This window comes from Eschrichtius robustus, chromosome X (genome assembly GCF_028021215.1).
Source record: "Eschrichtius robustus isolate mEscRob2 chromosome X, mEscRob2.pri, whole genome shotgun sequence".
Taxonomy (NCBI): Eukaryota; Metazoa; Chordata; class Mammalia; order Artiodactyla; family Eschrichtiidae; genus Eschrichtius; species Eschrichtius robustus.
Genome location: NC_090845.1, coordinates 132,100,690 through 132,126,963, shown reverse-complemented (window position 1 = coordinate 132,126,963; position 26,274 = coordinate 132,100,690). Strand labels below are relative to the sequence as shown.

The window sequence follows — 26,274 nt, the reverse complement described above, 5'->3', positions numbered from 1 at the left end:
GGGGGCAGGAGCGCGGGTGCCGGGTCCTGGAGCCGCAGCTGGAGGGACCCCTAGGGAACAGCCCTTTACTGGGAGGACACCAAGGCCAGAAGGGGAAGAGCCCTGTTCAAGGTCACCCGGCTGGCAGAACGCACCAGGCTTGTGCGCCGCCTTGGGTCCTGCTCCGGGCCCTAGAGGAGTCTGGCGCGCCGGGTGGAAATCACCGCATACCCTTGCTGCCAGCGCCTCCGGCTCCCCAGCCACTGTTGACTCAGTGCTCCGGGCCCGCAGGGCCCACCTCTGAGACTTCCCTTTCGAGGGCGGGGTGTGAAACCGCGGGCCGGCGCTGGCCGGGACCCGGACCGCCTAACCTGCTGGGTGCCCGCGGGCTCCGCCCCTCAAGCTCCAGCCCCGCCCGCAGGCTGCCGTCCCGCCCCTCGCGCATAGGCCCCGCCCCCGAGCCTGCAGGCTCGCCCCGCCCCTCGCACCACAGTCGCAGTCCCACCCCACCTCACCTCGTCTCCGTCGGGCACGCCCCGCCAGAGCTCGCGCGCGCCCCTCCCCCGCCCTCCCGGGGCCGCGCCGCGCGCGCGCGCGCCGGTTCTGGGCGAGGCCCTGCAGTAGCGGCAGGGTTCCTCCCTCTTCTGCTCCTCCTCCTCCTTCCCGGCTCCTCCCCGACCACCCCCTCGGGCGCTCTCGCGCTGTGCTTCTCTGGGCCCCGTCCGCCCGCTCCCAGCCATGGTGGCCTGGCACTCGGCGTTCCTCATCTGCCTCGCTTTCTCCTTGGCCACTGTGGTCCAGAGAGGTAAGGCGGGCGGGGGGCACGCGGGGACCCCGCCCTCTGGGCCCGTGGGGCGGGGGCCCTGCGCCCCGTGGGCCCGGTGGTGCGCATGAGCGGCTCGGCCCCCGCCCGAGGGCCTGCTGCGGAGGCTGCCGGCGGGCAGGCGGGGCCGTGCGGGAGGATGGGGCGGGGGTGCTAGCCCCGAGCCCGCGGGGGCTGACCGTGCCGCAGTCCATGTGGCCGGTGGGGAGGGACCGGGACCCCTCCTGGTGCTGGGCTAGAAACAGCGGGATACTCCCCCCTTAAAATCCTGAACAAGGTGTCTCCGCCGGTGACAACACCTGTCCCCGGGAGATTGCCGTTGGAAAAACCTTGAAGAGAGCACTCATTCCCTGAGCAGGGCTTCTCAAAATGTGTTTCCAGGCCACCTGCAGCAGAAGCACCTGGGGAGCTTCCTGTGCTCACTCCTACTTTGTCAGGATCTCGGCGGGGATGGGGGGGTGGACGGGGGGTGGACGGGGAACGGCGGTGTGTAAGTCTAACCAGCTCCCCAGGAGCTTCTGGTACCCGCCCCAGTTTTCGAGCCATTGGTGATATTTTGCCAAGGAGGAGGAGAGACAAATTCTATCAAATCAAGGGAGCAAGTTTCTTAGACCCTCACTACTCAAAAGTGTGGTCCAAGGCCCACAACGACATCTCCTGGGACTTGTTAGGAATGCAGCATCTCAGGCCCCGCCCCTGACCTACTGAGTCAGATTCTGCATTAACTAGATCCCCGGGTAATTCGCAGGCACATTTATGTTTGAGAAGCATCTTATTAGAATAAATGCAGTCTGTGGTTAAAAATAGGGTCGCCAAGGAGTCCCAGCAGAATCTTCTTACACTTACTTATCTCCACATCAGAAAAAGAGGTTGAGGAAAACAGTGCAGTGAGCACAGAATTGTGCTCTGAGCGTCCTGACACAAAGGCAGATTCAGCTAGTTAAAAACACATGAGCTCAGCAAAAACAAAACCGTGTCCTATAAGTGCGTTCTAGTGAGGGTTATGTTACTTACAAGGAACACTGGAAAACAGTAGACAGTCCAAAGCAGTTTTGCAAAAGATGTAGAAATGTTTCTCATGCGGGCAGCCCTCCTGGAGTCTGTACAAGAAGAGCCATTCAGCATTCTACAAAGGTGCCAGGCTCTGTTCTAGACACTGATGCTCCAGCAGTGAACAAAATTCAGGCTCTGTCCTCGTGGAGCTGACATCCTGATGCGGGAGAAAATAAGTGCAAACATCGCAATCTATATACTATTAGTGCAGTGAAGAATAATAAAGCAAGTTACAGGGTTGTTGAATTTTGTTTCATTTTTCCCTTCGGGGTTAAGATTTTTATTTTGTTTATGATGCATTTGTGGGGAAAAGTATGATCACTTGATTAGCTTGCATCTAATGATATGGGACATTTGAAAGTGGAAGCACAAAAAAGTTCGAAAAATGATGCTCCCTTCAAGGCTGTCTTCTGCAAGTCTTCAACATGGTGGGCACATTGAGAAGGTGAGGAATTTAAATGATGAGGTGTCAGGTTTTCATCATTACGGGTTACACTAGGTGATTTACAAAGTGGTGGGGGAAACTGCAAATGGGTGCAGCCGTTTTACAGATGAGGAAACGGAGGCGCACAGAGGCGAAGTAACTTGCCTCAGGTGGCAAAGCTAAGATTTGATTCCAGGCTTGTCTGATTCCACTGTCCTTGCTTTTAAGTATTAGGCATCATGCCTTTACACCTGGAGGCTGCCCTCCTCCTACGCCTTACTGGCCAAGTGGCCTTGGGAAAGTGCTCTGAACTTGGTTCGGTTTGCTCATCTGTATAATGCCTAACAACTCATAAAGGTATCTCGAGGGAACCAGGCGTGTTGTCACCCTCAGATTTGCAGCCCTGCCACCAGCTACCGTCTCCTGAGTGCTTGCTGTGTACCACTTCACATATATGTTTTTTAATTGCCCCAGGAGTTTGGCTTGTTAGGTATAATCTCCGCCTTCCAGATTAGGGGTCCCTGGTCACATAACTCGGAAGGATAGAGCCAGGATCCCACCCATTTAAGATTGCTAGCCAGTGATCTTTTTAAATTTTAATTAACGCTGAACCAGAAGAAGCTTTTGCTTCAAGGTAGGGCCCCAGTTTCCTGGATCTTTTGTGCAGAACAACATGACAAATACGGGTTTTGCATTGGTGGTCCCCTCTGGGGATCCGGGCAGTTAGTTTCAGAGCTACTGTGTCAAAATGAACAAACATAAAGCAGGTCTCAGTTAGGTACCCACTGGCTCTCCGGGAGCCCCCAGGTGGTGGATCAGGTGGGTCTGCCCAAGAGCCACTTTCTTCTTGGTCCTGGTCCTCAGTAATGAGGTGTGACCTAGAAAGCCTGGCAGGCCTCGGGAGACACTCAGAACCTCGAAGCACGATTGTGAAATCCGCACGGACTCGGGCAAGTTGAGACAGATTTTAGGCTCCCAGGAGTTTAAAAGGTGGTTAACAAGTCATTCCTGTTCTAATTACAGATGGGCTTTTAGTTCACTGTGTATTTTACTAGTTCTGAAAAATTGTCTGAGGACAGGTATGTCCCCTGTCTGCACCTACAGAAATGGAAGCTGTGCTTTTGACTTCCGGGGAGAAGAATCTCAGTGGTACGGGTGGGTAATAAACATACGAGGGCTCCACTTCCCCAGTGTCTTCCACGCGCCAGGCCCTCAGGGCCTCGCACACACTTACACCTCCTAACTACCCTGAAAGCTTGGCACTGTGACCCATCTTGTCTCCTGATGTTCGTAATGGCTGTTTGCATACAGCCTTGAAAAGTAACTGAGTGGTAACCCATAACTCAGATGAAAAACGTGGTCCAGTGAGGTTTTGGACTTGAACTCAGGTTTATCTGAGTAACCAAAGGAGGGGTCATAAATGCAGTTATATCCAGGGATGGGGCAGGTGACAGAAATGGGAGCCGTGGCCAAGAATGTGTGATGAGCGTGCTGGCAGATCTCCAAGTGCCTGCTCCTTTAAAGAGAGGCAGCCCGGCCAAGAGAGGGCGAGTGCCAGCTGCGAAGCAGGCCTGCCCAGCGCTACCACGGTGCAGGGCAAGTCACTTAACTGCTTGTTGCCTCAGTTTTCTCATCTGGAAAATGGGGATAATACCACCATCCGCCTCATGGGGCTGTTACTAGGATTAAATGAGTGCAAATGGATAAAGTACTTAGCACAACACCTGGCTCGAAGTGAGCTCTGTGCTAGTAACTATTATTCCAAGCCACATTTAAAAAATACACAGTGCAAACCTTGAAAATATTATGCTAAGTGAAGGAAGCCAGATACAAAAGCCCACATATTGCATGATTCCGTTTATATGTAATGTCCAGAGTTGGCAAATCCATAGAGACAAAAAGTAGACTAGTGGTTGCCGGGGTCTAAGGGGAATGAAGAGTGACTGCCTAATAGGTACCAGGTTTCCTTTTAGGGTGATGGAAATGTTCTGGAACTGGATAGAGGTGGTGGTTGTACAACCTCGTGAATGTACCAAGAACCACTAAATTGTACGCTTTGAAAGGGTGAGTTGTATGGTATGTGGATTATATCTCTGTTTAAAACGTTCACTGCAGTCCAAGCAGAACAAATGAGGGAGGTGGCAGCATGTGACCCCTGGGTTGGGGTTGGTCTTCAGGGCCCCCGAGTTTGGTCGGGCCAGGGAGAGCGAGAGCAGGGGGGGCCCCGAGTGCTGGTGGCACTGGGATCCAGGCAGAAGCCCTGTGGGCTGACTTGGGCTATTGGGTTTGAGCCAGACAGACCCCTGGGGCACCTGCAGGATTGGCCCAGAGCTACTTAACCCTGCTCGCCTGAGTGCAGCGGTGGCCCCTGCAAAGGTGCATCCTGGGCAGGGGGGACCTTCCCTGTCCTGCGTGGCTCAGGGTTGCCCTTATGCACCCCGGTCACTGCAGTGGACCGACAGGGTCTAGGGACTGTTTGCCTTTTAGTCTCACCTGTTTTGACTGGTTTGCAGCCCCTTCCTCACTGTCAAAGGTCACATCCCATCCCCTCCATCATTTTGGATACCAGGTAACAAAAATGTGTGTGTTTCTTAAACAGGCGCACACACACAGAAATCACCCAAGAGTCAGTGTCAGCAGGCACCGAGGAGGGGCCTCCAGCAGAGGTGGCGGCGGTGAGGGTGAAGAGGCTGTTGGCAGCTCGCAGGGGAGTGTGGGGAGCAGCTAATTTTGGTTTTCGTGAGTTCAGGAAAGATCCTTTCCAGGCGCACTGACTCCCGTCCTGGGTTCTTCCCCCACCTGGTGGTGGTGCTTTCCCTGCTGTGTGTCCACTCCTCCCCTTTGCACTTGGCATGTATTCCTCTGCTGCTCTTGGCGTGTGGGGGGAGGCCCGGCTCTGTCTGGAGGTTCCTGTTCCCCAGCCCAGGCTGGGCCCTCCCTGAGGCTGGCTCACAGGTCCACTGACTGGCCAATCTTGGTTTGCATGTAAAAGCCTAAAGTCATCCTAAACGCGTAATAGAAACAGGGGAGAAATCTTTCATGCAGGTCAGTGTTCCAAATGGCCCCCAAAGATGTCCATGCCCTAATCTCTGGAACCTGTGACTATGGGAGGTTACATAGTGATTTCGGCCGGCAAGAGGACCTCAGTCTTTGTCTTCTTTGAAGAGAGAATTCAGCAAAGAGACCAAGACTGCAAAGCAGGTACAGACTTTATTAGAAGCACAGTACATGTGGGAGAGCACACAGGCAAACTCATGGAGTAGGGGTAGCAATGCCTTGCGCTCCGGGGTAGCTTAGGTAGTTAATATGGGGTTAGTCTTCTGGGGTTTAGATGAGGGTGACCCTCCTTTTTTCTCCCCTATGATCATGTCATCTGCAAGTCCTTATTTGGGCTTCCGCCAAGCACTATTTTTTTTTCTTTAATCAATTTATGTATTTATTTATTTATTTTTGGTACGTTGGGTGTTCGTTGCTGCGTGCAGGCTTCCTCTGGTTGCAGCGAGCGGGGGCTACTCTTCGGTGCGGTGCGAGGGCTTCTCATTGCGGTGGCTTCTCTTGTTGCGGAGCACGGGCTCTAGGCACGTGGGCTTCAGTAGTTGTGGCTCGTGGGCTCTAGAGCGCAGGCTCAGTAGTCGTGGCACACGGGTTTAGTTGCTCCGCAGCACGTGGGATCTTCCCGGACCAGGGCTTGAACCCGTGTCCCCTGCATTGGCAGGGGGATTCTCAACCACTGCGCCACCAGGGAAGCCCCTCAAGCACTATTTTGAATCTTTCTCGTGAGCACCTAAGCAAAACCCAGGGGGAGAGGGGGAAGGGTCAAAACCGCAATGCTAATGATATTACAGTGTGGCCAAGGTTACTAGAGGATGACCTGGGACCCCTTCTGCACATGTGTCGGGCTGGGAAATCTTGACCACAAAAATGAGGAGGCTGTGGTGGGCTGCTTTGTCTTTCAGCCAATCACGGTGCTTAATTCTTGTAGTTCATCTCAAAGGGTCAGCATGAAACCAGTTGAAACCAGTTGCAGCAGGTTAACCCAGGGCCTGTCTATCTCCTTCCTCAACAGTAGAGGGGAATTAAGGTAGCAGGTGGAATTAGGTTGCCAATCAGCTGGCCTGAAAATAAGATTCTCCTGGGTTATGCTGGCTAATTAAAGGATGAGGTTCCTTTAAATATCGAAGAGGAAGGTAGAGGAGTGAGGGTCAGAGTGATGCCACGTGAGAAAGAGTCCACTGCCTTCGCTGGCTCCGAAGATGGAAGGGGCCGGGAGCCAAGGAATACACAGACTCTGCCCTAGAGCTTCCAGAAGTAATGCAGCCCTGGCAATACCTTGATTTCAGCCCAGTGAGACCGCGTTGGACCTCTGACCTCCCAAACTGTAAGATAAAAGTGTGCGTTGCAGGGCACTACGTTGGCCATCATTTATTATAGCAGCAAGAGGAAGCTAGGAGAAGCTAAGGGGTGGATATTAGCGTCCGCTTCATTCTTTGAAAAAACTAGCTTGTGGTGTTTCTTTACATTGTTTCAATTTTGCCATTTTAAATCAACCCCCAATCTGCTCTCAGTTCAGGATTTTAAAATAAATGTGCAGAAAATTGGATTGTGGTGGTGGCCTTGGTACGGCAATGAATGCTTTGAAGCACCTCTGAGGGCCCTGGAAGGCAGCTGGATTTCTTTTGCCTGGGTTTGATTTTAAACTACTCCTGAAGGAGATTGCAGAGTGCGCCCTGTGCAGTGGGCCACCTGTATCGGGGGCCCCCGGCTGTGTCCCAAAAGGCCTTTCCTACGCCCCGCCCTGGCCTCCCCCCCCCACCCCGTCATGATGGCTGCGTTTGAAGCAGGTGCAGTCTGGGTACAGCAGACAGGCTTTCTTCTTTGTCTGGGCTGTGCCTGCCCCTTTGCTGAGGAGGAGGAGTGGGCTGCCGGCTCACCTTTGTCCCCAGGCCGGTTGGGGGAAAGGACCAGAGCAGAAATGGGTGGGCCTGGACCGCCACTCCACCTTCAACTAGTTTTTTTTAATGAATTTATTTATTTTTGGCTGCGTTGGGTCTTCGTTGCTGCGTGTGGGTTTTCTCTAGTTGCAGTGAGCGGGGGCTACTCTTCGTTGCAGTGTGTGGGCTTCTCATTGCAGTGGCTTCTCTCGTTGCGGAGCACGGGCTCTAGGCGCGCGGGCTTCAGTAGTTGTGGCACACGGGCTCAGTAGTTGTGGCACACGGGCTTTGTTTCTCCGCGGCACGTGGGATCTTCCCGGACCAGGGCTCGAACCCGTGTCCCCTGCATTGGCAGGCGGATTCTTAACCGCTGCGTCACCAAGTAAGCCCTCAAGTAGTTTTGAGTTCTGTTTTTGTTTGTTTTCTACATGGGGTTGCTCATCAGATGTCAGAGGGTTCTGCAACTTTAAAACAAAAACACTTTGAAAACTGTAGTGGAATCCCACAGAGAGGAGTGCCACAGCTCAGTGAACATCTGTTTAAAGGAGCGGCCAGACAGCCTCTGGCTGGCATTGCAAGGTGGTTCTGTTTGGGACTGTTTTCCAACTTAGAGGGGGTACCCTCAGCAAGAAACATTGTTGCAGTGTGGAATTCATGACCCCCAAAATAGTGCCAGGGCACTCAGGGCTCACTTTGACCTTCTTTTTATTTTTATTGCTGCTTCAGCTAGCCTGGGATGATGGAATTAACACGGGCCTGCATTCCAGTGTGGCCCCACCATTTGCTGGCCACAGTTGCCTTATCTGCACCAAGAGGCTGCTGACCTCTGCTTTGTCGGCCTCACAGAATTGTTGGAGTAGCCAATTAACTGCTAATGCAAGTAGGCTGTGTTGTCCAGCTATTAGCCAAGTTAGGCTCCCCAGAGGGGAGGAGAATGGGAAAGAGGCCACCTGCCCAAGGGCTGCCTTCTTTGCTTGCTTGCATTGCTTCTAATGAGCATTCAGGGGCTTTCGTTTACAAAAGCCTTTATTGACCAGAACCAAAGTGCCCACCGAATTACTGAGCTGGGCTCAGAGTCCCAGTGAGCTCAGAGGAAGAACTGTCCTGGGAGCAATTCTAATTTAGTTGCTCTTCATATCCCGTTGGCCTCCTGCAGAGTTCTGGGCTATCTTTCGGGAGCAATCCCTTTTACTTTCTCACCATTCATTCATTTGGCTCTGTTGTTCAGCTTAAAAAAAAAAAAAAGCAAAAATCCAAAGTAGTGCCTAAAAAGAAACAAACAAGAACTATATTTTAATCTTTCATTCGTAAAATACAGTATACCATGTGGACTTGTAGAAGTTTGGGGCTCCCATTAATTTCCTCCCAACACTTGGCTTCCCACCCCTCCCCCGCAGCTGCTCCTGGCCAAGGTTAGTGATGACCTCAGTGTGGCTCGGTCCAAGGGTCATCTGACACCCTCCCCTGGAAGCACTTTCTCCCCTTGGCTTCTGGGAAGCCGCACTGGTCGTTCCTTGTCATTCGTCCTCACCTCTGACCTTAGGGCTTGTGGGGATGCCTTGGGCCTAGTCCACCTGCTTTACTTGCGCTTGCTTCCCAGGTGCTTTCACCAGCCTCATGGCTTTAAATGAAATCCCATCTGCATACTTTTGACTCTTCAGTTTCTAGCCCCAGCTCTGATCTCTCTTGACCTCCAGGCTCCTGCATTCAGCATCCCCACGTGGTCGTCTGATGTCTTGCTGGTGTTAAGTTACTGAAATTCTTCTGGTTCATCTGTTCTCCCCTCCCACCAACTGAGTCCTCGCCCTTCCCTCAGGATTCCTGGACCTCCCCATAATCCAGCAACCAAAGGGTCCATGCCGTGCGCAGCCATGTTAAGTTATTTTGACTATTACCCTTGCTCATACGCGTCACAGAAGACCCAGTGCAAACCTGAGCTGCTGCTGGCTGCCTCCCAGCCTGCCCCTCCCACCTGAGTAACTGGCAGCCCCATGCTGTTAGGGGCTCTGGCCACTCCTCCATGGCTTCCTAACCTCATGGCCCCCATCTGGTCTGTCAGCAGACCACACCTGTGACCACCCTCGGAATCATCCAGACTCCCACCTGTTTCACCTCCTCTCTGGCTACCTCCCTTGGCTGGGCCACTGTCCCCTCTCATTGGAGCCCTGGCAGTGACCTCCCAACAGGTGTCTCAGGGTTCACTTCTGCCCCCTACGGTCCAGTCTCTACCCAGCAGCCAGACCATCTTTAGAGACCTAAATCGCATTGCATCCCTCTGCCCAGAACCCTCCAGTGGCTTCCAGTTGTAATGAAAATAAAACCTAAACCACTCTGTGGCCTACAAGTTCCAACAGAATGGAGCCTATGCATGCTCTGACCGTGGCTCCCACCCCTGCCCGGGGCTGGCTTGCTGCTCCTCCAGTATGCTAAGCAGTCCATCGCCTTGGCATCTTCTTGTTTGCCCTCTCCTCTGGCTAGAAGTTCCTCCCCCAGGTAGTTGCATGGTGGGTCTCAAGGGCTTTGGAGTACCCCCATCAAGGTGGGACAGCTCGGGGCTTTGACTGTTTCTACTTGGAGAAGGGTCACAGAAGGTGGAGCAGTTTTACCCCAGGTAGAGGCTATTGAGCAGGGATTCTCAACAATGGCACCGTTGACATTTGGGGTGGGAGAATTCAGCGGGAGGGCTGTCCTGTGCATCATGAGATACTTAGCAGCATTCTTGGCTTCTCCCCACTAGGTGCCAGTAGTACCCCCTCCCAAGTCAGCCAGCCCCAAATGAGTGCAGACATTGCTCAATGGCCCCTGGGAGCAGAACCGCCCAGGTTGAGACCCGCTGCTGAACAGACAGACGTATTCTTTGTGATTCCACTCTCCATTTTCAGTTCCTCGTGAGTCACTGGAGTTTTCTGTCATCGTCACATTGCCTCAGGATACACATGTGAGAGTAAATCCGATCACAGCCAACCAGGAAAACGCTGTAGGCTCCTCGGTGAGCTTTGAGCTCATCCTAGTTAGATCAGGCGCATCACCAATCTCCTTAGGTAGTTATTTTCTGCATAGAGTCCCACAGACGGCTTGTCCCATCTAGTTTGTGTTGATCCTTATTAGCTTCAGTTTTAGCTGACGACCTTGTCTTTTTAAATATGTTTTACCATTTTCTGAGAACTGGTGAAAAAGAATAAACAGAAAAATGAGCCAAAGACTTGACCAGGCAATTCATAAAAGAAGAAATCAAATTGGACAACAAACGTGTGAAAAGATGCTCAACCTCATTAGTAATTGGGGAGATGCAAATTAACCTGTAATAAGATAAAATTACATACCCTCCAGTAAGCTAAAAACTATAACGAAGTCTGACAATACCAGGTGTTTACATGGTTACATGAGTAATATGTGCTCTTTGTAGTAAACTTTGAAAATGTAGAGAGGCGTCGAGAAAATGCAAACCCCATAACCCAGGGTTAGCCACTGTTAACATGTTGGAATACAGTAGTTTTTTTTTTTTTTTTTTTGCCGCACTGCATGGCTTGCAGGATCTTAGTTCCCCTATCAGGGATTGAACCCGCGTCCTGGCAGTGACAGCGCTGAGTCCTAACCACTGGACCGCCAGGGAAGTCCCTGGAATACCGTATTTCAGTAGTAGTTTTTTTCTCTGTAGAAATATATATTTCACATTATTAGTATTGACCTGTGTATATAGCTTTTTCCCTTATTGTGAAATATGACATAGATATAGAAAAGTGTGCAAGGCCTTTAACAAATAAGTATAAAGTGAAGATCTGTGTCATCACCAGTCAGGCCAAGCAATAGAATGTTGACAGCACCCAGGTGGACCTCTGTGTGCCCCTCCTGATCACAGACCCACCCTCCCCCCAGAGGTGACACTAGCCTGCCTTTTGTGCAGTCATTTTTTTTGCTTGATACTTCTAACACCTATGCATGTGGCCCTAAATAGTTTAGTTTGGCCTGTCCTGTAGCCTTGTAGAAATGGAATTACACTCTACGTAGGCTTTTGTGTTTTGCCTCTTTCCCCCACCATTGCTAATGATCTGTTGTGTGTATTTGTGGCTTATTCATCTTCATTGCTATGTATTACTCCACTGTTTGAATATACCACAAGTTTTTTTAAAAAATTCATTTCTTCTTTATTTTTTTAAAATTTATTTATTTATTTATTTTTGGCTGCATTGGGTCTTTGTTGCTGTGCGCGGGCTTTCTCTAGTTGCGGCGAGTGGGGGCTACTCTTCGTTGCGGTGCGCGGGCTTCTCATTGCCATGTCTTCTCTTGTTGTGGAGCGCAGGCTCTAGTGCGCAGGCTTCAGTAGTTGTGGCACGTAGGCTCAGTAGTTGTGGCGCACAGGCTTAGTTGCCCCGTGGCATGTGGGATCTTCCCGGACCAGGGTTTGAACCCATGTCCCCTGCATTGGCAGGAGGATTATTAACCACTGTGCCACCAGGGAAGTCCCTTGTTCTCTTACTGATGGATGTTTGGGTGTTTCCAGTTTTTGAATGTTTCAAGCAGTTCTGTCATAACCATTCTTATGTAGATATGTACAAGTTTCTCTAGGGTACTGGTTCTTTTCTTGTTTTTAACTTATTGAGGTATACTTGGTTTAGAATGTTGTTAATTTCTGCTGTACAGCAAAGTAGTTCTGTTATATATACATTCTTTTCTTTTCCATTATGGTTTATCACAGGATACTGAATAGAGTTCCCTGTGCTCTACAGTAGGACCTTGTTGTTTGTCCATTCTATATATAACAGTTTGCATCTGTTAATCCCAAACTCCCAATCCAGCCCTCCCCCACCCCCTTCCCCCTTGGCAATCACACGTCTGTTCTCTATGTCTGTGAGTCTGTTTCTATTTTGTAGGTAAGTTTATTTGTGTCACATTTTAAATTCCACATATAAGTGATATGATATTTGTCTTTCTCTGACTTACTTCACTTATGATAATCTCTAAGTTCATCCATGTTGCTGCAAGTGGCATTTCATTCTTTTTTATGGCTTCGTAGAGTTCCATTGTATATATATATATCTAGGGTGCTGGTTCTTAAACTGTGGTCTGGGGACCCTTGGAGGGCCCCCAAAGTGTTTTCAGGAGTCCACAAGGTCAGGCTGTTTTCATAATAACACTAAGATATTAAATGCATTTTGCATTATTTTCTCATGAGTGTATGTTGTTTCCAGAGTTGATGTGATGTGTAACAACATTACTCTGATGGCTAATGGAATGTGGGCTTGCGTCTTCTTGTGTTTTACATTTTTCTCAGTTTTAATTTCTAATATGATAAATGTCAATGGATATAACCCACATAAACAAAAGCTTTTTGAGATTCTCAAGTTTTGAGCATATAAGGCCAAAAAGTTTGAACATTGCTGTCCTCGGATTCTACCTAGGAGTGGAGTTTCTGGGTTATGTAGTATTTGTAACTTCAGTCTTAGCAGGTGTTGCCACACCGTCTTCCAAAGTGGTTGTGCCAACACTTGGCACTGTCAGACTTCTGTATAATTTTAGCTACTAGTGGGTGTGTAATTTTATATTTTTATGGTTTCGTTTGCATCTCTCTGGTTACTAATGAAGTTGGGCATCTTTCCATATGTTTATTGTCCAACTTGATTTCTTTATGAATTGCCTGGTCAAGTCTTGGCTCATTGATCTATTCTTTTCCTATGGTTCTCACACACGATGCTTTATTTCCTCATGTGCTTGGTTATTTTTGGCTGTGTACTACTCATTGCCCTTGAACTATATATGTGGGGATGCTTTGAAGTCTAGGATAAATGTACCTTCTTCCAGAGAAGATTTGTATTTGACTTTGTCAGGTGCCCGTAGGACATTATTAGCCTGGGACTACTTAAAACAAGTGTCTAATTTTTTCCCTTTGTTTCCACAGCACCAAGGCAGCCTTCCTTGCAGTCCTCTGGAGGTTGAATTGGGAAGGGGCAAGTTTGTTTCCGAGTCACCCTTACTCCAAGGGTATAGTCCTCTGGTGTCCCAGTTTAATGTGGGAAGAATTTTTCTATTAAATAGATTCCTCAATTTAGGTGGTCATGGTCTCAAACTACAGTCCCCTTTGCCTGTCTTGGAAGGTTGCCAAAATCAAAGGCAAAGTTTGTCCAGCTGGGTGTGCATGGGTTCCCGCATCTCTGGATTTCCTGCTGTCTCTTAGGTTTTGCCATGTTTGTTGTTGTTTTTTTACCATTTTGTCAGTTCTTCAGTGTTTTTAAGGGTATGTTTTTTAAAATCACCCATTTTAGTTGTTCTTAATTGGAAGGTTGTGCCAAATAATCTATCCTGCCATTACTAGAAACACAAATTGATATATCTTTATCCTGTTTATATAACCTTACATTTTCTTATGTAATTAAAATTGTTTTCATTACATGATTTCTGATGGCTATTAAGGTGGACTCCAGGTCTTTGCTATTATAAATTACATTTCAGTAAACGTTTGTACATAATATTTGGCTGACGATAATGGTACCTAATGACAGGGTGGCTGGGAGAGGGCGGAGAGAGAGGGTGTGAACCTTAGTGCTCCATTCACGTCAACTGTTGTTCCTTTTCTTATCACATACACACATGAGGTGGCCAAGGGGGCCTGCGGACGAGGAGACAGTCTCGTGCCGAGCGTGTGGGGAGCCAGCTAGACAGTTAAGGGTTAGAGGAGTAATGTCAGGTGACAAAGGGAGCCGATTAAGGAGTGTGGATTGCCAAGGTACCCTGAGGGCCTGGCTCGAGTCACAAACCCTGAACTGGCAGCTGTGCCCACGCCAGTCAGCACAGGGGTGTGAGACCTGCTACTGCGGGGAGGCACCCGCCCCACAGCGTGGCCAGGCTGGTGGTTGCTGGGCATATGGTCGGTCCCCTCCAGGAGGTGTTAATTAAGTGCCTCCAGGCACCCTGCTCGGTACTGGGCCAACGGAGGTGACTCGGGCACTGGCCTTGCTTCCAGAAGGTCCCAGCGAAGTGGGGCTAGAGAGTGGGTTCTCCTCTCGAGGTTGGGGATTAGTAGGGTGAGAGCAGAACGTTGTGGCAGGGATTGCTGATGCTCACTCGGGTCTCTGCCGTGACCACGCTGGGGCTGTACCCCAAGGAGAGCAGGAGGGGCCGCCGAAGGGCTGCCTGGCAGGCTCTGCAGGTCAGCTGGGGCAGGAGGTTCGGCCAGGAGTGGGAAGATGGGGCCAAGACCAGAGAGTGGGATTTCCAAGGTGGTGCAGTTTCTTGTGCAGAGTGGGGATGCAGTTGCCTTTAGCAGAGTGAGGTGGGTGAAGGGTTTTGGAGATGCGGAAGGTGGTGAAGGGGCCGAGGGCAGGATCTGGAGGATACCCAGGCCGCAGTTAGCATACTAGGTTGACTTGGGCTAGAGAGAGAACCCAGCCACTGCCGGGCGGCTCCACTCGCTCCATGACTCGGAGGGAATATGCTGGAAGTCAGGAGAGGATGGCCTTAAGGAAAGGGGCAGCAGCTAGGTAGCTGCAGCCTCACAAGAGGAGGGAGGGCTGACTGAGGGTGAGGGTGGGTTTCTTGGAGGGCCTGATCTTCCCTAGAGAGGAGGAAACAGGCAAAATGTCGTAAGGGTACTTGCCCATGGTCACAGATGGTAACCTTTATAACCACTGCCTCTGAAGTGCAGAAGCCTTTGTGCAGCAGGTTGATTTCCCTTCTCCTCCCACAAGTTGAAATAGTTCCGTTTTCACATACCATACAATTCACCGACTGAAAGTGTACAATTCGGTGGGTTTTAGTATATTCAGAGTTGGGCAACCATCACGTTGCATTCTGGAACATTTCTGTCACCTCAGAAAGAAGCCCCATGCCCTTCAGCAGCCCCTCTCCCAATCCACCCCCCTTCCTCCCTGGCAGCCACTAGTCTGCTTTGTTTCTGTGTATTTGCTTATTTTAGAGACTTCATAGGAGTGGAATCATGCAATGTGTAGCCCTTTGTATCTGGTTTCTTTCAATCAGCATAATGTTGACAAGGTTCATCCATATTGTAGCACGTGTCAGTACTTCATGCCTTTTTATGGCTTAGTAGTATTCCATTGTATGGGTACAACACATTTTATTTACCCATTCCTCAGATGATGGACACTTGGGTTGTTTCTACTCTTTGCCTTCTATGAATACTGCTGTAAACGTTCATGTACAGACTTTTGTGTGGATGTAAGTTTTCAATTATCTTGGGTAGAATTGCTAGGTCATATGGTAATGCTGTGTTGTACTTCTCTAGGAACTGTCAGGCGGGCTTACAAAGCTGCTGCATCATTTTACAATCCCACCAGCAGCGTGTGAGGGTTCTAGTTTCTCCACATTCTCACCAATGCTTATTTTCTGTTGTTGTAGTATCTCACTGTGGTTTTGCTTTGCGTTTCCCTAGTGACTAACGAAGTTGAACGTCCTTTCCTGTGCTTATTGGGTTATGTTCTTGAGTGAAAGTCTCTCCAATGCAGAGGGCACTAAAGTGGGAACCAGGAGGCTTGGAGCTAACTCTAGCCGTGCTCTGTTTCACAGTGGGCGCTTCTAACATTGCTTGTTAGATTGATTGAGTCACAGGTCCTTTATGGTATACTGTTCCTGTTATAAATATATCCTACCATCCCCATCCCTTCTTGAGAGCAGGGACCTTGTTAATCAAATCCATCAGTTACTGTCTGTGTTTCAGTCAGCACCCTCTCCCTTTCCTTGGTTCTCTTCACTCACCTAAGAACATGCTTAAGTTTTCTTTCATCCTGCAAAATCTCTCCTTCCCTTGCCTCCCTTTTAAGCTAATACCCTATCCCTTCCTCCTCCAGATCTCCAGTCCCTGCCCTTCCTCTTCATCTCCCTTTTTTTCTCAGTCAAACTGGAGTGTGGCTTCCGTCATTTGCCCCACTGGTCTACTCAGAGGTTTCACTGAGGCCATCAGGGCAAATGTATTTTTTAAGTAGATATTGAAGTAGCAGGTCCCAGATCATTGATACTGGTGACCTCACTGGGGTGTGGAATTGGAAGGAATGGGGTGATTCTCCCTTGTTACTGTAGGGTTATTTGGGAAGATGCATACAGGGAGCTTCTTGAATTAGTTTAGTAGAGAGCAGGCAGTGGAAGTAGGGGTGCATAGAACTGGTGGCAGGAAATGTCTAGACTAGTGATATTCAAATAGTGGGCCCCTGAGGCCTTTGAACTGACATTGGGGTCGAGTGTTGTCTGTAAACACAATCAGTGATGCAGCTGGGTCATTCATGTACTGGAGTTAAAAATGTATTTAGATGTTGCTCTGATGAAACAAATTGCAGAAATTTTAGAATCTGACAGGACAGGCTTTTCTTAAACTACTCTTTCTAAAACTTTCTGTTCCCATATGCAGACTATAGGGTCAAATTTTCAAGTTAAAAAAAAAGTCTGTTGGGATTTTGATTGGAATTGCGTTGACTAGGTCGATTTTTAAGAAAGCTGACTTTTTTTTTTTTTAACAACAGTATTAAAATTTCCCATCCAAACTGGTTTTTCAATTTAGTTCTGTGTTCTTCTTTCACATTTTGTATCTTTCTTCGTGTTCTACCTGACATTTCTTGTTAGACTTATTCCCAAGTACTTTATATTCCTGTTATAAATGGGATTTTTTTCTCATTAAATTTTCTAAGTAATGATTGGTGTCTGAGAAAGCTACTGATTTTTGTACATATATGTAATTTTTTTATTACTAACCACCTTACTAAACAATCTTTATTTCGTCTAGTTTTTCACTTGATTCTCTTGGCATTTCCAGGTATATGATCATATCATCTGCAAATAACAATGACTTTGCCTCTTTTCCAGTTTTTTTTTGCCCCTTAGTAGTCTCTTATCTGATTCTCCTGGCTACCACACCCAGGACTGTGTTAAATAACAGTAGTGGTGCTAAGGGACCTCCTTGCTTGTTTGTGACTTTGGTTTGTGATATATTGCTTTGTCTTATTAAGGGTAAATCCTCCCTCCTGTTTTACAAAGGATTGGGATTTTTGAAAAATCAGAATTAGACACTGAATTGTCTCTAGTGGTGGTTTGGTATCTCAAGATCTGTGTGTTCCCCTCTAACCCATGAATATAGTAAATCCTATCCCTAGGCCTCTCCTGGGGAGCATCCGGGTGATCCCACTGTGCTGTGGATGTATTCATTTTGAATACATGCTTGGGTTCTATTTGTGCACACTTTTTAAAATTTTTTTAATTTTTATTTTATTTATTTTTGGCTGTGTTGGATTTTTGTTGCTGCGCGCGGACTTTCTCTAGTTGCGGCGAGGGGGGGCTGCTCTTCCTTGCCGTGCGTGGGCTTCTCGTTGCTGTGGCTTCTCTTGTTGCGGAGCACGGGCTCTAGGCGCACGGGCTTCAGTAGTTGCAGCACGCGGGCTCAGTAGTTGTGGCTCACGGGCTCTAGAGTGCAGGCTCAGTAGTTGTGGCGCACGGGCTTAGTTGCTCCGCGACATGTGGGATCCTCCCAGACCAGGGCTCGAACCCGTGTCCCCTGCATTGGCAGGCGGATTCTTAACCACTGTGCTACCAGGGAAGTCCCAATGCACACTTTATTTTTATATCAATATTCAAAAGTGAGATTGGTCTATAGTGTGCTTTTTCTATGCTACCTTTTCCAGGTGTCACTACAAGATGGGAAGTTTTTCTCATTTCTCTGCTCTAGAAAATTTGAACAGTAGAGAAATCATCTGTCTCTTGAGGATTGAAATAATTCTCATGTGGACTGAGCCTGGTTGATTCTTCTAGAGCAGTATTCATACACAGTTTTCACAGTTTTTTCCTCATGGTGCTCTATTTAGGTTTTCTCTATTATATATATTTATTCTGTCTATACGTTAGGTTTTCTTTCTTCTTGACTAATTTTTGAAAATTTATGTAGTTCTAGAATAATATCCATTTAATCTAGTTGAATATAAGCTTCATAAAGGCAGGATTTTTTTGTCTGTTCACTGGTGTATCCTTAGGACCTAGAACAAGGCAGGGCACATAGTAGGTATTTATAAATATTTGTATTATTATTTTGATTTCCTTTGTATTTTTTCTCACTCCTAATTTGGGTATCAGTTCTTTTTTTTTTTTTTTTTTTTTTTCCATGATTACCTTGGTGAGTGACTTAGTGCTTTTGGTGATGATTTTTTAAAGAAACCTAGGCAGAAGGAGCAAGTCGCCTATTAGAGGAAAGAAAAATAAGTCCAGTTCACTTCACCCTGCTTCATGACAGTATTTGATGCTGGAAGACATGGGGTTAATACCTCTACACAGTTTTGAGGGGAAAAGTTTGGATCAAGTTGTCATTCTCGTGGAGAGGCAATACAAAGGCATTCTGAAAAATGTAAGGCTTCCTATACCCCAGTGTTGATAGCTTTATTTGTAATTACCAAATACTGGAATCAGCCCAAATGCCCTTTGATGGGTGAATGGATGAACTGTGGTACACCTACCCTGTGGAATACTACTCAGCAATGAAAAAGGAACGAACTGTTGATACACACAACAACCTGGATGAATCTCAGATGTAGTATGCTGTGTGAAAGAAGCCAGTCTCAAAAGAATACATACTGCATTATTCCATTTCTATGACATTCTTGAAATAACATCAATATAGAGATGGAGAACAGATTAGTGGTGGTCACAGGTAGGGGAGGTGAAGAGGAAAGGTGGGAGAGAAGTGGGTCTGCTTATAAAAAGGCAGCATAAGGGATACTTGTGCCAATGGAACTCTTCTTTATCTTGACTGTGGTGGTCACATTAATCTACACATGTGATAAAACTGTATGGTAGTTAATAAACGCACAAATGAGTGCAAGTAAAACCGGGGAAATTTGAATAAGATGTGTGGGTAGTATCAATGTCAGTATCCTGATTGTGATAGTATACTATTTTGCATAATATGACCTTTGGGGAAACTAGGCAAAGTATATGAGGGATACAAGGGATCTCTTTATATTTTTTCTCTTTTTTAACATTTTATTTTTTGTAGTTAAATATACAATATTTATTAATGTAATACTAACAGAGAATTAGGTTAATAGGTGTGGATAACAGTATTTTTATTCTTTTGACTATTTAAATTAATTTTTTAAAGTGAAGTATAGTTGATTTACAGTGTTGTGTTTGTTTCAGGTGTATAGCAAAGTGAATCAGTTATACATACATACATACATAGATTCTTTTTCCGATTCTTTTCCCTTATAGGTTATTATGGGATATTGAGTAGAGTTCCCTGTGCTATACAGTAGGTCCTTGTTGGTTATCTATTTTATATTTGGTAGTGTGTATATGTTAATCGCAAACTCCTAATTTATCCCTCCCCCCGTATTATTTCTGATAATTGTATGGGAATCTATAATTATCTCAATAAAAATTTCAGTTAAAAAATGGAATGCTTTGGAAGCTATATGTCACTCAGCAACCCTCCTGGAGACATCTACTTAATAATACAAAACAGCTAAGCAAGAGGTGATTCAAAATAATGATTCTGAACAGGGGACACACAGGGAGAGAGAGGTGTCTGGCAGGAAACCCTGGGCCCAGAGCTCAGAGCCACTTTGCCCGTGGGGATTTCTGTTTGATGTGGTGGGCATTAAGAGCTGCAGTCACAGGAGGAGGTGGGATCTGGCTGGGAGACTGGGTGAGCGTGAGCGGTAGCTATCTGGGGAGCCCCAGAATTGAAGAGGGGGACAGAGCAGGACCAGCTTCAGGACACAGATTTCAGGGAAGGTTGCTCAGTGGTGTCAGAGCTGGTGGAGCGTCAAGAGGAGCCCTGAAGTCCACCACATGTGAACCTGGACATGGTGTTTCTCCCCCAGGCTGACCTCTCCCCCCGTGCTCCCCAGCTGGGCGGATGGTGTCGCCATTCTCGTCCATATGCCAAGGGATAACATGTAGGTCATCCTTGCACTCCTCTCCCCCCCGAAACCCCTCTTAAGTCTCCCCACTGCCCTTCCCCAGCCTGGCCTTCCTCATCTGTTGCCGCCTTCTCTGACCACTCCCTGCCGCATACTCTGTCCCAGCCCTCCTGACTTCCCCCTGCTCTCTGCGAATGGCCGGCCCCTGCACCCCTGAGGCTTGACTCGGGAGGCTGCCTATGCCCCAAGGCCCTCTCCCTCTGCTCCCCTTTCCGATCTGAGCTCAGCTGCCGCCCCCTCCCTGAAGCCTGCCACACAATCACAGCAGCCGTCACCAGCTCCGCCTGGCACACGCAGCTGTCATAACCCCATTTGTTTAAATATCTCCACCCCTGGACTGAGGTCAAGAACTCTGCTTTTCTCATCTTTCTCTCTCTCCCAGTCCCTGGTCCGTGGTGTTTGGTGACTGAATAGTCCTGCGCTAACTTTTTGGTTCTGTAATCCCATGAAAAGCATTCACCGAAGGATTGCCTTCAAACGAAAACTCCTTAGGTCATTGACGATATGATTTGGACTTGCAGAAATCTGAATCAGACTTGTGTTATGTCTGAGCAAACCCTAGCAGCCCCTGGAAGTACGCCCTGTTTCGTGTTTGGGCAGTCAGGCTCCGAGTCTGGTTCGGGGCCAGGTGTATTTATAGAGAGCAAGACATCTGCCCTCTCCTCCCCCTCACCCCCGTCCTCCCACTCCCCCTCCTGTGGGCTGGCTCCGCCCGGTTCCCTGTAGTCTCTGACTCAAATCATCTTTCCACTGGCTTCCCTGTGAATGTCATCCTGAAATGCAGGTTTCCTTTTTTTTTTTTAATGGCTTAAGAAATTGATATATAATTCACGTAACATAAAATTCACCCCTTTAAAGCGTACAACTCAGTGGCATGTAGGACATTCACCAAGTTGTATGACCGTCACCTCTGTCTAGCTCCAAGACATTTTCATCGCCCAAAGAGGAAACCTCATACCCATTAAGCAGTCAGTCTACATTCTCCCCTCCCGCAGCCCTGGCAACCACTCATCAGCTTTCTGTCTCTGTGGATGTACGTATTCTGGATGTTTCATATAAATGGAATCATGCACGATGTGGCCTTTTGTGTCTGGCTTCTTTCACTTTGTATAAGGTTTTCAAGGCTCATGCAGGTTGTAGCCTGGCTCAGTCCTTCTTTTCCTTTTTATCACCAAATAATGTCATGGCATGGATAGACCGCTCCCAGTAGAATTCTGTGCTGTGAGGCCACCGTTTGTAGCTGCCTTTTTCGTGGACGTTTCCCAGGGCCGAGATCAGAGCTGAGCACCCCGTCCTGCCCATCAGGAACTATTTGTTGGGTGAATGAATGGAGCTTCCTGTTCAGTGATTCTGCGGGTCTGCTTGTATTTGTCAGTGGAGACGCAGCCGGGATCTCCTCGCCCGGGGCTCGGCGGTGGGCTGCAGCCCGGTGGATGGGAGCTCGCGGTGTGGAGAGGGGAAGGCTGTGGGTAGGGAAGGGACCAGTGAGCAGGCTGGGGCTAGCCTGAACAGGACCCTCTTCCAGGTCCCAGGCCCGTTTGGGCCGCTGGCTCCTCCTCGCCAGCTTGCTCAGTTTCTTTGGAGGGAAGATGTGCAGCTTCTCTTGTCGTGAGGGGGCTGCACAGGAGGCCGAGGGGAGAAGCAGGTCTGCACACGGTTCCCTAGGCTCCGCCCCTCCCCTCTCCTCTCCCGCTGTCTTCCTCCCCGACACTGACTTGAGGAGGGGGAGAGGGAGGGGGTCTTCCACCCAGCTTCCACGTCTCCTTCTGGACAGGGGATGTGCTCCTGAGCTTGGCTCCTTCCCACATTTGTTGTCATTACCATTTTTACTGGAAACATGTCATAGTTAGAAATTTGGGAGAATTAGCACCTGTATGATATCGCATCTTCCTATCCACAACCTAGTCTTTTCATTTGTTCAAGTCGTCTTTTGTGTTTTTCAGTACGGTTGACCCTTGAACGATACGGGTTTGAACTGCGCAGGTCTAGTTATACACGGATATTTTTCAGTAGTAAATGCTACAGTACCAGACAGTCTGTGGCTGGTTGAATCCGTGAATGCACAGGGCTGACCGTAAGTTGCATGCGGATTAACCCCTGCGTTGTTTGAGGGTCAACTGTACTGGTTTCATTTTTTTCCTTCACTTAGTTCTAGTATACTTCTTAAGTATCTTTTTAAATTGAGGTACAATTTGCATACCTCAGATGTTAAGATTTTCAGGAATGTTCTTCAGTAGCGTTTTAAAACTTTGTGTGCACTTGGTTCTAGTAAGGCTCTTAAGTATTTTTTATTGAGGTATGGTTTACATATAGTTAAATGCTAAGGTATTAAGATCCTTAAGTTCAATCAGTTTTGACGAACGCATGTCAAGACAGAACATTTTCATCATCCCAGAAAGTTCCTTCATATCACTTCCCAGCATCCCTCACCCAAGCAACCACTCAGCTGATTTTTACACCACAGGTTAGTTTTGTCTCTTCTAGAATTTCATAGAAATAAACCATATCATATTTACCCTTTTGTGTCCGGCTTTTCTCATGCAGTATAATATTTCCAAGGTTCATCCATGTTATAATACGCGTCAGCTGTTCCTTTTCCACGTCTCTTCAGCTCCTCTGACTTTGATTTATCTGTTGTTCTGATCTCATCCACCTTTGCTCTTCTGGAAGCTCGTCTCCCCACCCCCTTGTTCCTAGCGCTCGTCTGCATGTACTCACTCGTGCGCTCCTTTCCTGATACTCCCCAGTGGCTTTGAGAGACAGGGGTATAAATGTGCTTGGCGTCCACCGTCCGGAACGGAAAATCTGGGCAGATTTTTCGTTATCCGAGCAGTCTCTAGTGTGGCATTACATCTTGAAGGTCTCTGTGAGAAAGGACCAACTGTTCTCCCGTTTTGTATTCTTCCTCTTTTCCACATTTGTTTTCAAAGCAGCAAAGAACAAAAGTGATGATGTCTGTTTCCTCCAAGCCTTCTGATAAAGGAGTATTAACCTTTCAGCCTAAACTTTACTGCAGGTCCAAGAATAACTTATTTAAGAGGAAATGGGAGTGTTGACATTTTACATGATTTTAAATGTTAAAGATCTTTTCATGGGTAGGATTGAATGGAAAATCTCTGTATGAGACGGAGGTCGAAGGCAAGGGGTAGGAATTGTTTCGCTAGGTTCTGGGAATACTCAGCCCCCAGCCTGCTCGTCACATGGGCGACTGGTACCATCTCCTGGCTTTTCTCCCCCTTCTTAGGAGTAGAAGTGCGCATGGTCCTGCTTGTAAGGTCTTCAGAAAAGTAACTGATGCCTTTCCTTCCCTCCCGGGGTAATGCAAGCTCTCCCCGGAGGGTTAGGGACTCTAGGGCTGGTAGGGAGGGGATGCAGTGGAGTGAGGCAGTGGCTCTGGCTGTCACAGCCCCTGTAAGACAGTGGTAGGAGGTGGGGCCTTGTGGTAGCAATGCCTGGGCCTGGGCTGGCGGGAGCCTGTGACCAGACATTAAAACGTGTCATCAACAAAACTCTAAGTTCGGGGTTTGAGGTATTGCTGAGGTTGTTATGGTTTCAAGAATAGAGTATGATGGACATATAGACACTACCAAACGTAAAACCGATAGCTAGTGGGAAGCAGCCGCATAGCACAGGGAGACCAGCTCGGTGCTTTGTGACCACCTAGAGGGGTGGGATAGGGAGGGTGGGAGGGAGACGCAAGACGGAGGAGCTATGGGGATGTATGTATATGTATAGCTGATTCACTTTGTTATAAAGCAGAAACTAACACAACACTGTAAAGCAATTATACTCCAATAAAGATGTTAAAAAAAAAAAAAAAAGCAGCAGCAGAATAGAGTATGCTACGTCTTCAGAGCGGGATGAACAAGTTTGCACGGCGCTAAACTGCCAGGAAGCAGCTCCAGAAGTTGGAGGTGTTGCTACTTTTTTTGCCCCCAGCTCTGCAAGGGCGGCTCAAAATCTCCGCCCTCTGTCGTTTGTCCGCCTGTCTTTGGCTGTCTGTTAGTCCATCAGGGATGTGTTGGAGAAATGTGAACACGCTCTTGGAAAGGAGTATTCCAGCCCGGGAGGGAAGCGCACGGTGCCAGCCCAGGTTGTCGGCCTGCCGACTCCACACACCTCCCTTCAATAGAACCTCTCACAGCCCGAGAGGCTGGGGATGGGAGTGGAGAGCAGGGGAGAAACCTAATTATGCAAATTTTGATCTTAAAGCTTTATTCGTCTGTTTCCTGGCAGGCTGTTCTTTAATCTCAAGAGCAGGATTGCTCAGAATTACCATATATTCCAGTTAATTGCATTAAAATTATAGCAAAGGTTGTTTTTGCTATAATCAAGAGTGATTTTGATTAATACTCATGAAATCAAATGCCTCGCCAGCGGTGGGGAAGAGAGCAGCCTTCTCAGTCCGCTGGGCCTTCTCTTCCCTTCCACCCGTTTTTCCAGAGGCCAGAGATGCAAACACATCTGAAAGGTTTTTCTCTTTTAAACCAGCTTGCTTACACGGATAGTCATTTTTCAAGACAATCTCTCAAAGAGGGGATCTGATTATTTGCCTCTGTCCTTAGTGCAAAGGTTATAAGATAGCTCTTTATTGAGGGAGGCAAGGAGAGGGCCTGAGCAGAGGTCTCGGCTGGTGACAGTGACAAGAGCACCTGCCATCTCATGGTGGGCTCTGTGTGACCTGGCAGAGATTCAGACCGTCTAAAGAGTGTCTTCTGTTGGGTCATTGAGCACCTCGGGAAGATGTGCAAGAAGCCTGACCACACGTATGGACAAGGCATTAGACTCACATACAGATGAGACAGACGCAAAATGCAAGTTAACTCTAGAGCATGGTGGTGACGGTGGGCATGGAAGAAATGGCTAGATTCCAGAGATTTTTTTTTCAGGTGAATTGACTGACCTCATTGTTGGGTGGGAGGGGGAGGGGAAGGGGTCAAGGGCAAAATAACGCCCACATTTCCGGCTTGGGCAGCAGTAACTGGTGGTTCCGGTTACTCAGTTGGTGGTCATTTGGGGAGCCTGGTCTGAGGAAGGAAAAGAGAATGTCTGCTTTTAGCCCCACACGGAGGCAGCTTGGAGAACCAGCGAGAGACTCTGGAGTCATGCCAGGCTGTGCGCTTTCACCCCAGGGCTATGCCTGTGCCTCTCTTAGCCTTGTCACTCCCCAGTAAGGGCTGGGATAAGACCCACTTGGCAGGGGTAGTCACGAGAACATTTTGGGACATTATGGATGATGTAGAACACCTCGCACAGTGCCTGGTATGGAGGAGGCCCTCAAACACCAATGAGAAGCCTCTTCCAGAGCCTTCCGTCTGCAGTAACAACCCTCAGAGGGAAGACAGCCCGTCTTCCCCATCGGCAGAGAGGTTTAGAGTTGGAGTTGGCAAGGAGGCCCAGAAAGCGTTAGCCCAGTGGAACGATTTGCCAATACTGACAGACTGATAACCTCGAGATGCTTTGTGTTTCAGAGCCCTTTTACTTCCTAAGTATTCTAGCACATGCTGTCTGATTTTTGCACCTAGGGCTACTGTCCTGAGTACCATGTCCTTGAGACGTGGCGAACTCGAGGGAGAAAGAGGTTGAGGGCCTGCAGAGGGTCACATGGCACATTAGGTCAGAGCTTTGGAGTCAGCACCTGCTGTGTGCCGGGCACAACAGCAGCTCTGGGATTTACCGTTGCCAGTGTATTGAGGAGGAGACCAAGTCTCAGCAATGACTGTGCTTGTGGGAGAGGTGATGGTGGCCTGGGCTAGGGCTGGAAACAGGAGTCTGGAGGTCTCAACATGAGGTGGAAACCAAGTCATGGGCCTGGACCACATCACCCAGGGAGTGAGTGGAGAAAGAAGGAAGGATGGATGGAGAGGGTGACAGCACAGGTTTAGGCTGAGGAAGAGTTGCCAGTCAGGAGCCAGGGAAGGGATGGCCACAGAGGCGGAAAGAAAATCAGAAGAAAAAGAAGCCATGTCCGAGTTCCAGCTCACATTCCTGAGAAGGGTTTCCAGGAGCGGTGGGCAAAGCCAGCCTGCAGGGGGTGATGGAGTGAGGCCACCCTAGGGAAGGAGGCCCAGAGTCCCTACTCCTCCCGCCTGTGAGGGGCAGGATGGAGAGGGTAGCAGCCAAGGGGCAGGAGGGGCTGGGAGGCTTGAGCATTTCACA

The 26,274-nt window shown here is 48.4% G+C and overlaps 1 protein-coding gene across 2 annotated transcripts in view; it reads left to right on the top strand.

Moving 5' to 3' along the window:
* The first annotated feature begins 557 nt into the window (after window positions 1-557).
* Window positions 558-26,274, top strand: part of CD99L2 (CD99 molecule like 2) — a 105,091-nt gene continuing 79,374 nt past the window's right edge. Inside the window, exon 1 of one of the 2 annotated variants that reach the window (XM_068532984.1) lies at window positions 558-784. In XM_068532984.1, the coding sequence (XP_068389085.1) occupies window positions 718-784 (67 nt within the window). In that variant the 5' untranslated portion in view covers window positions 558-717. The remainder of the gene's footprint in view (window positions 785-26,274) is intronic. The other variant, XM_068532985.1, reaches the window with a different exon arrangement.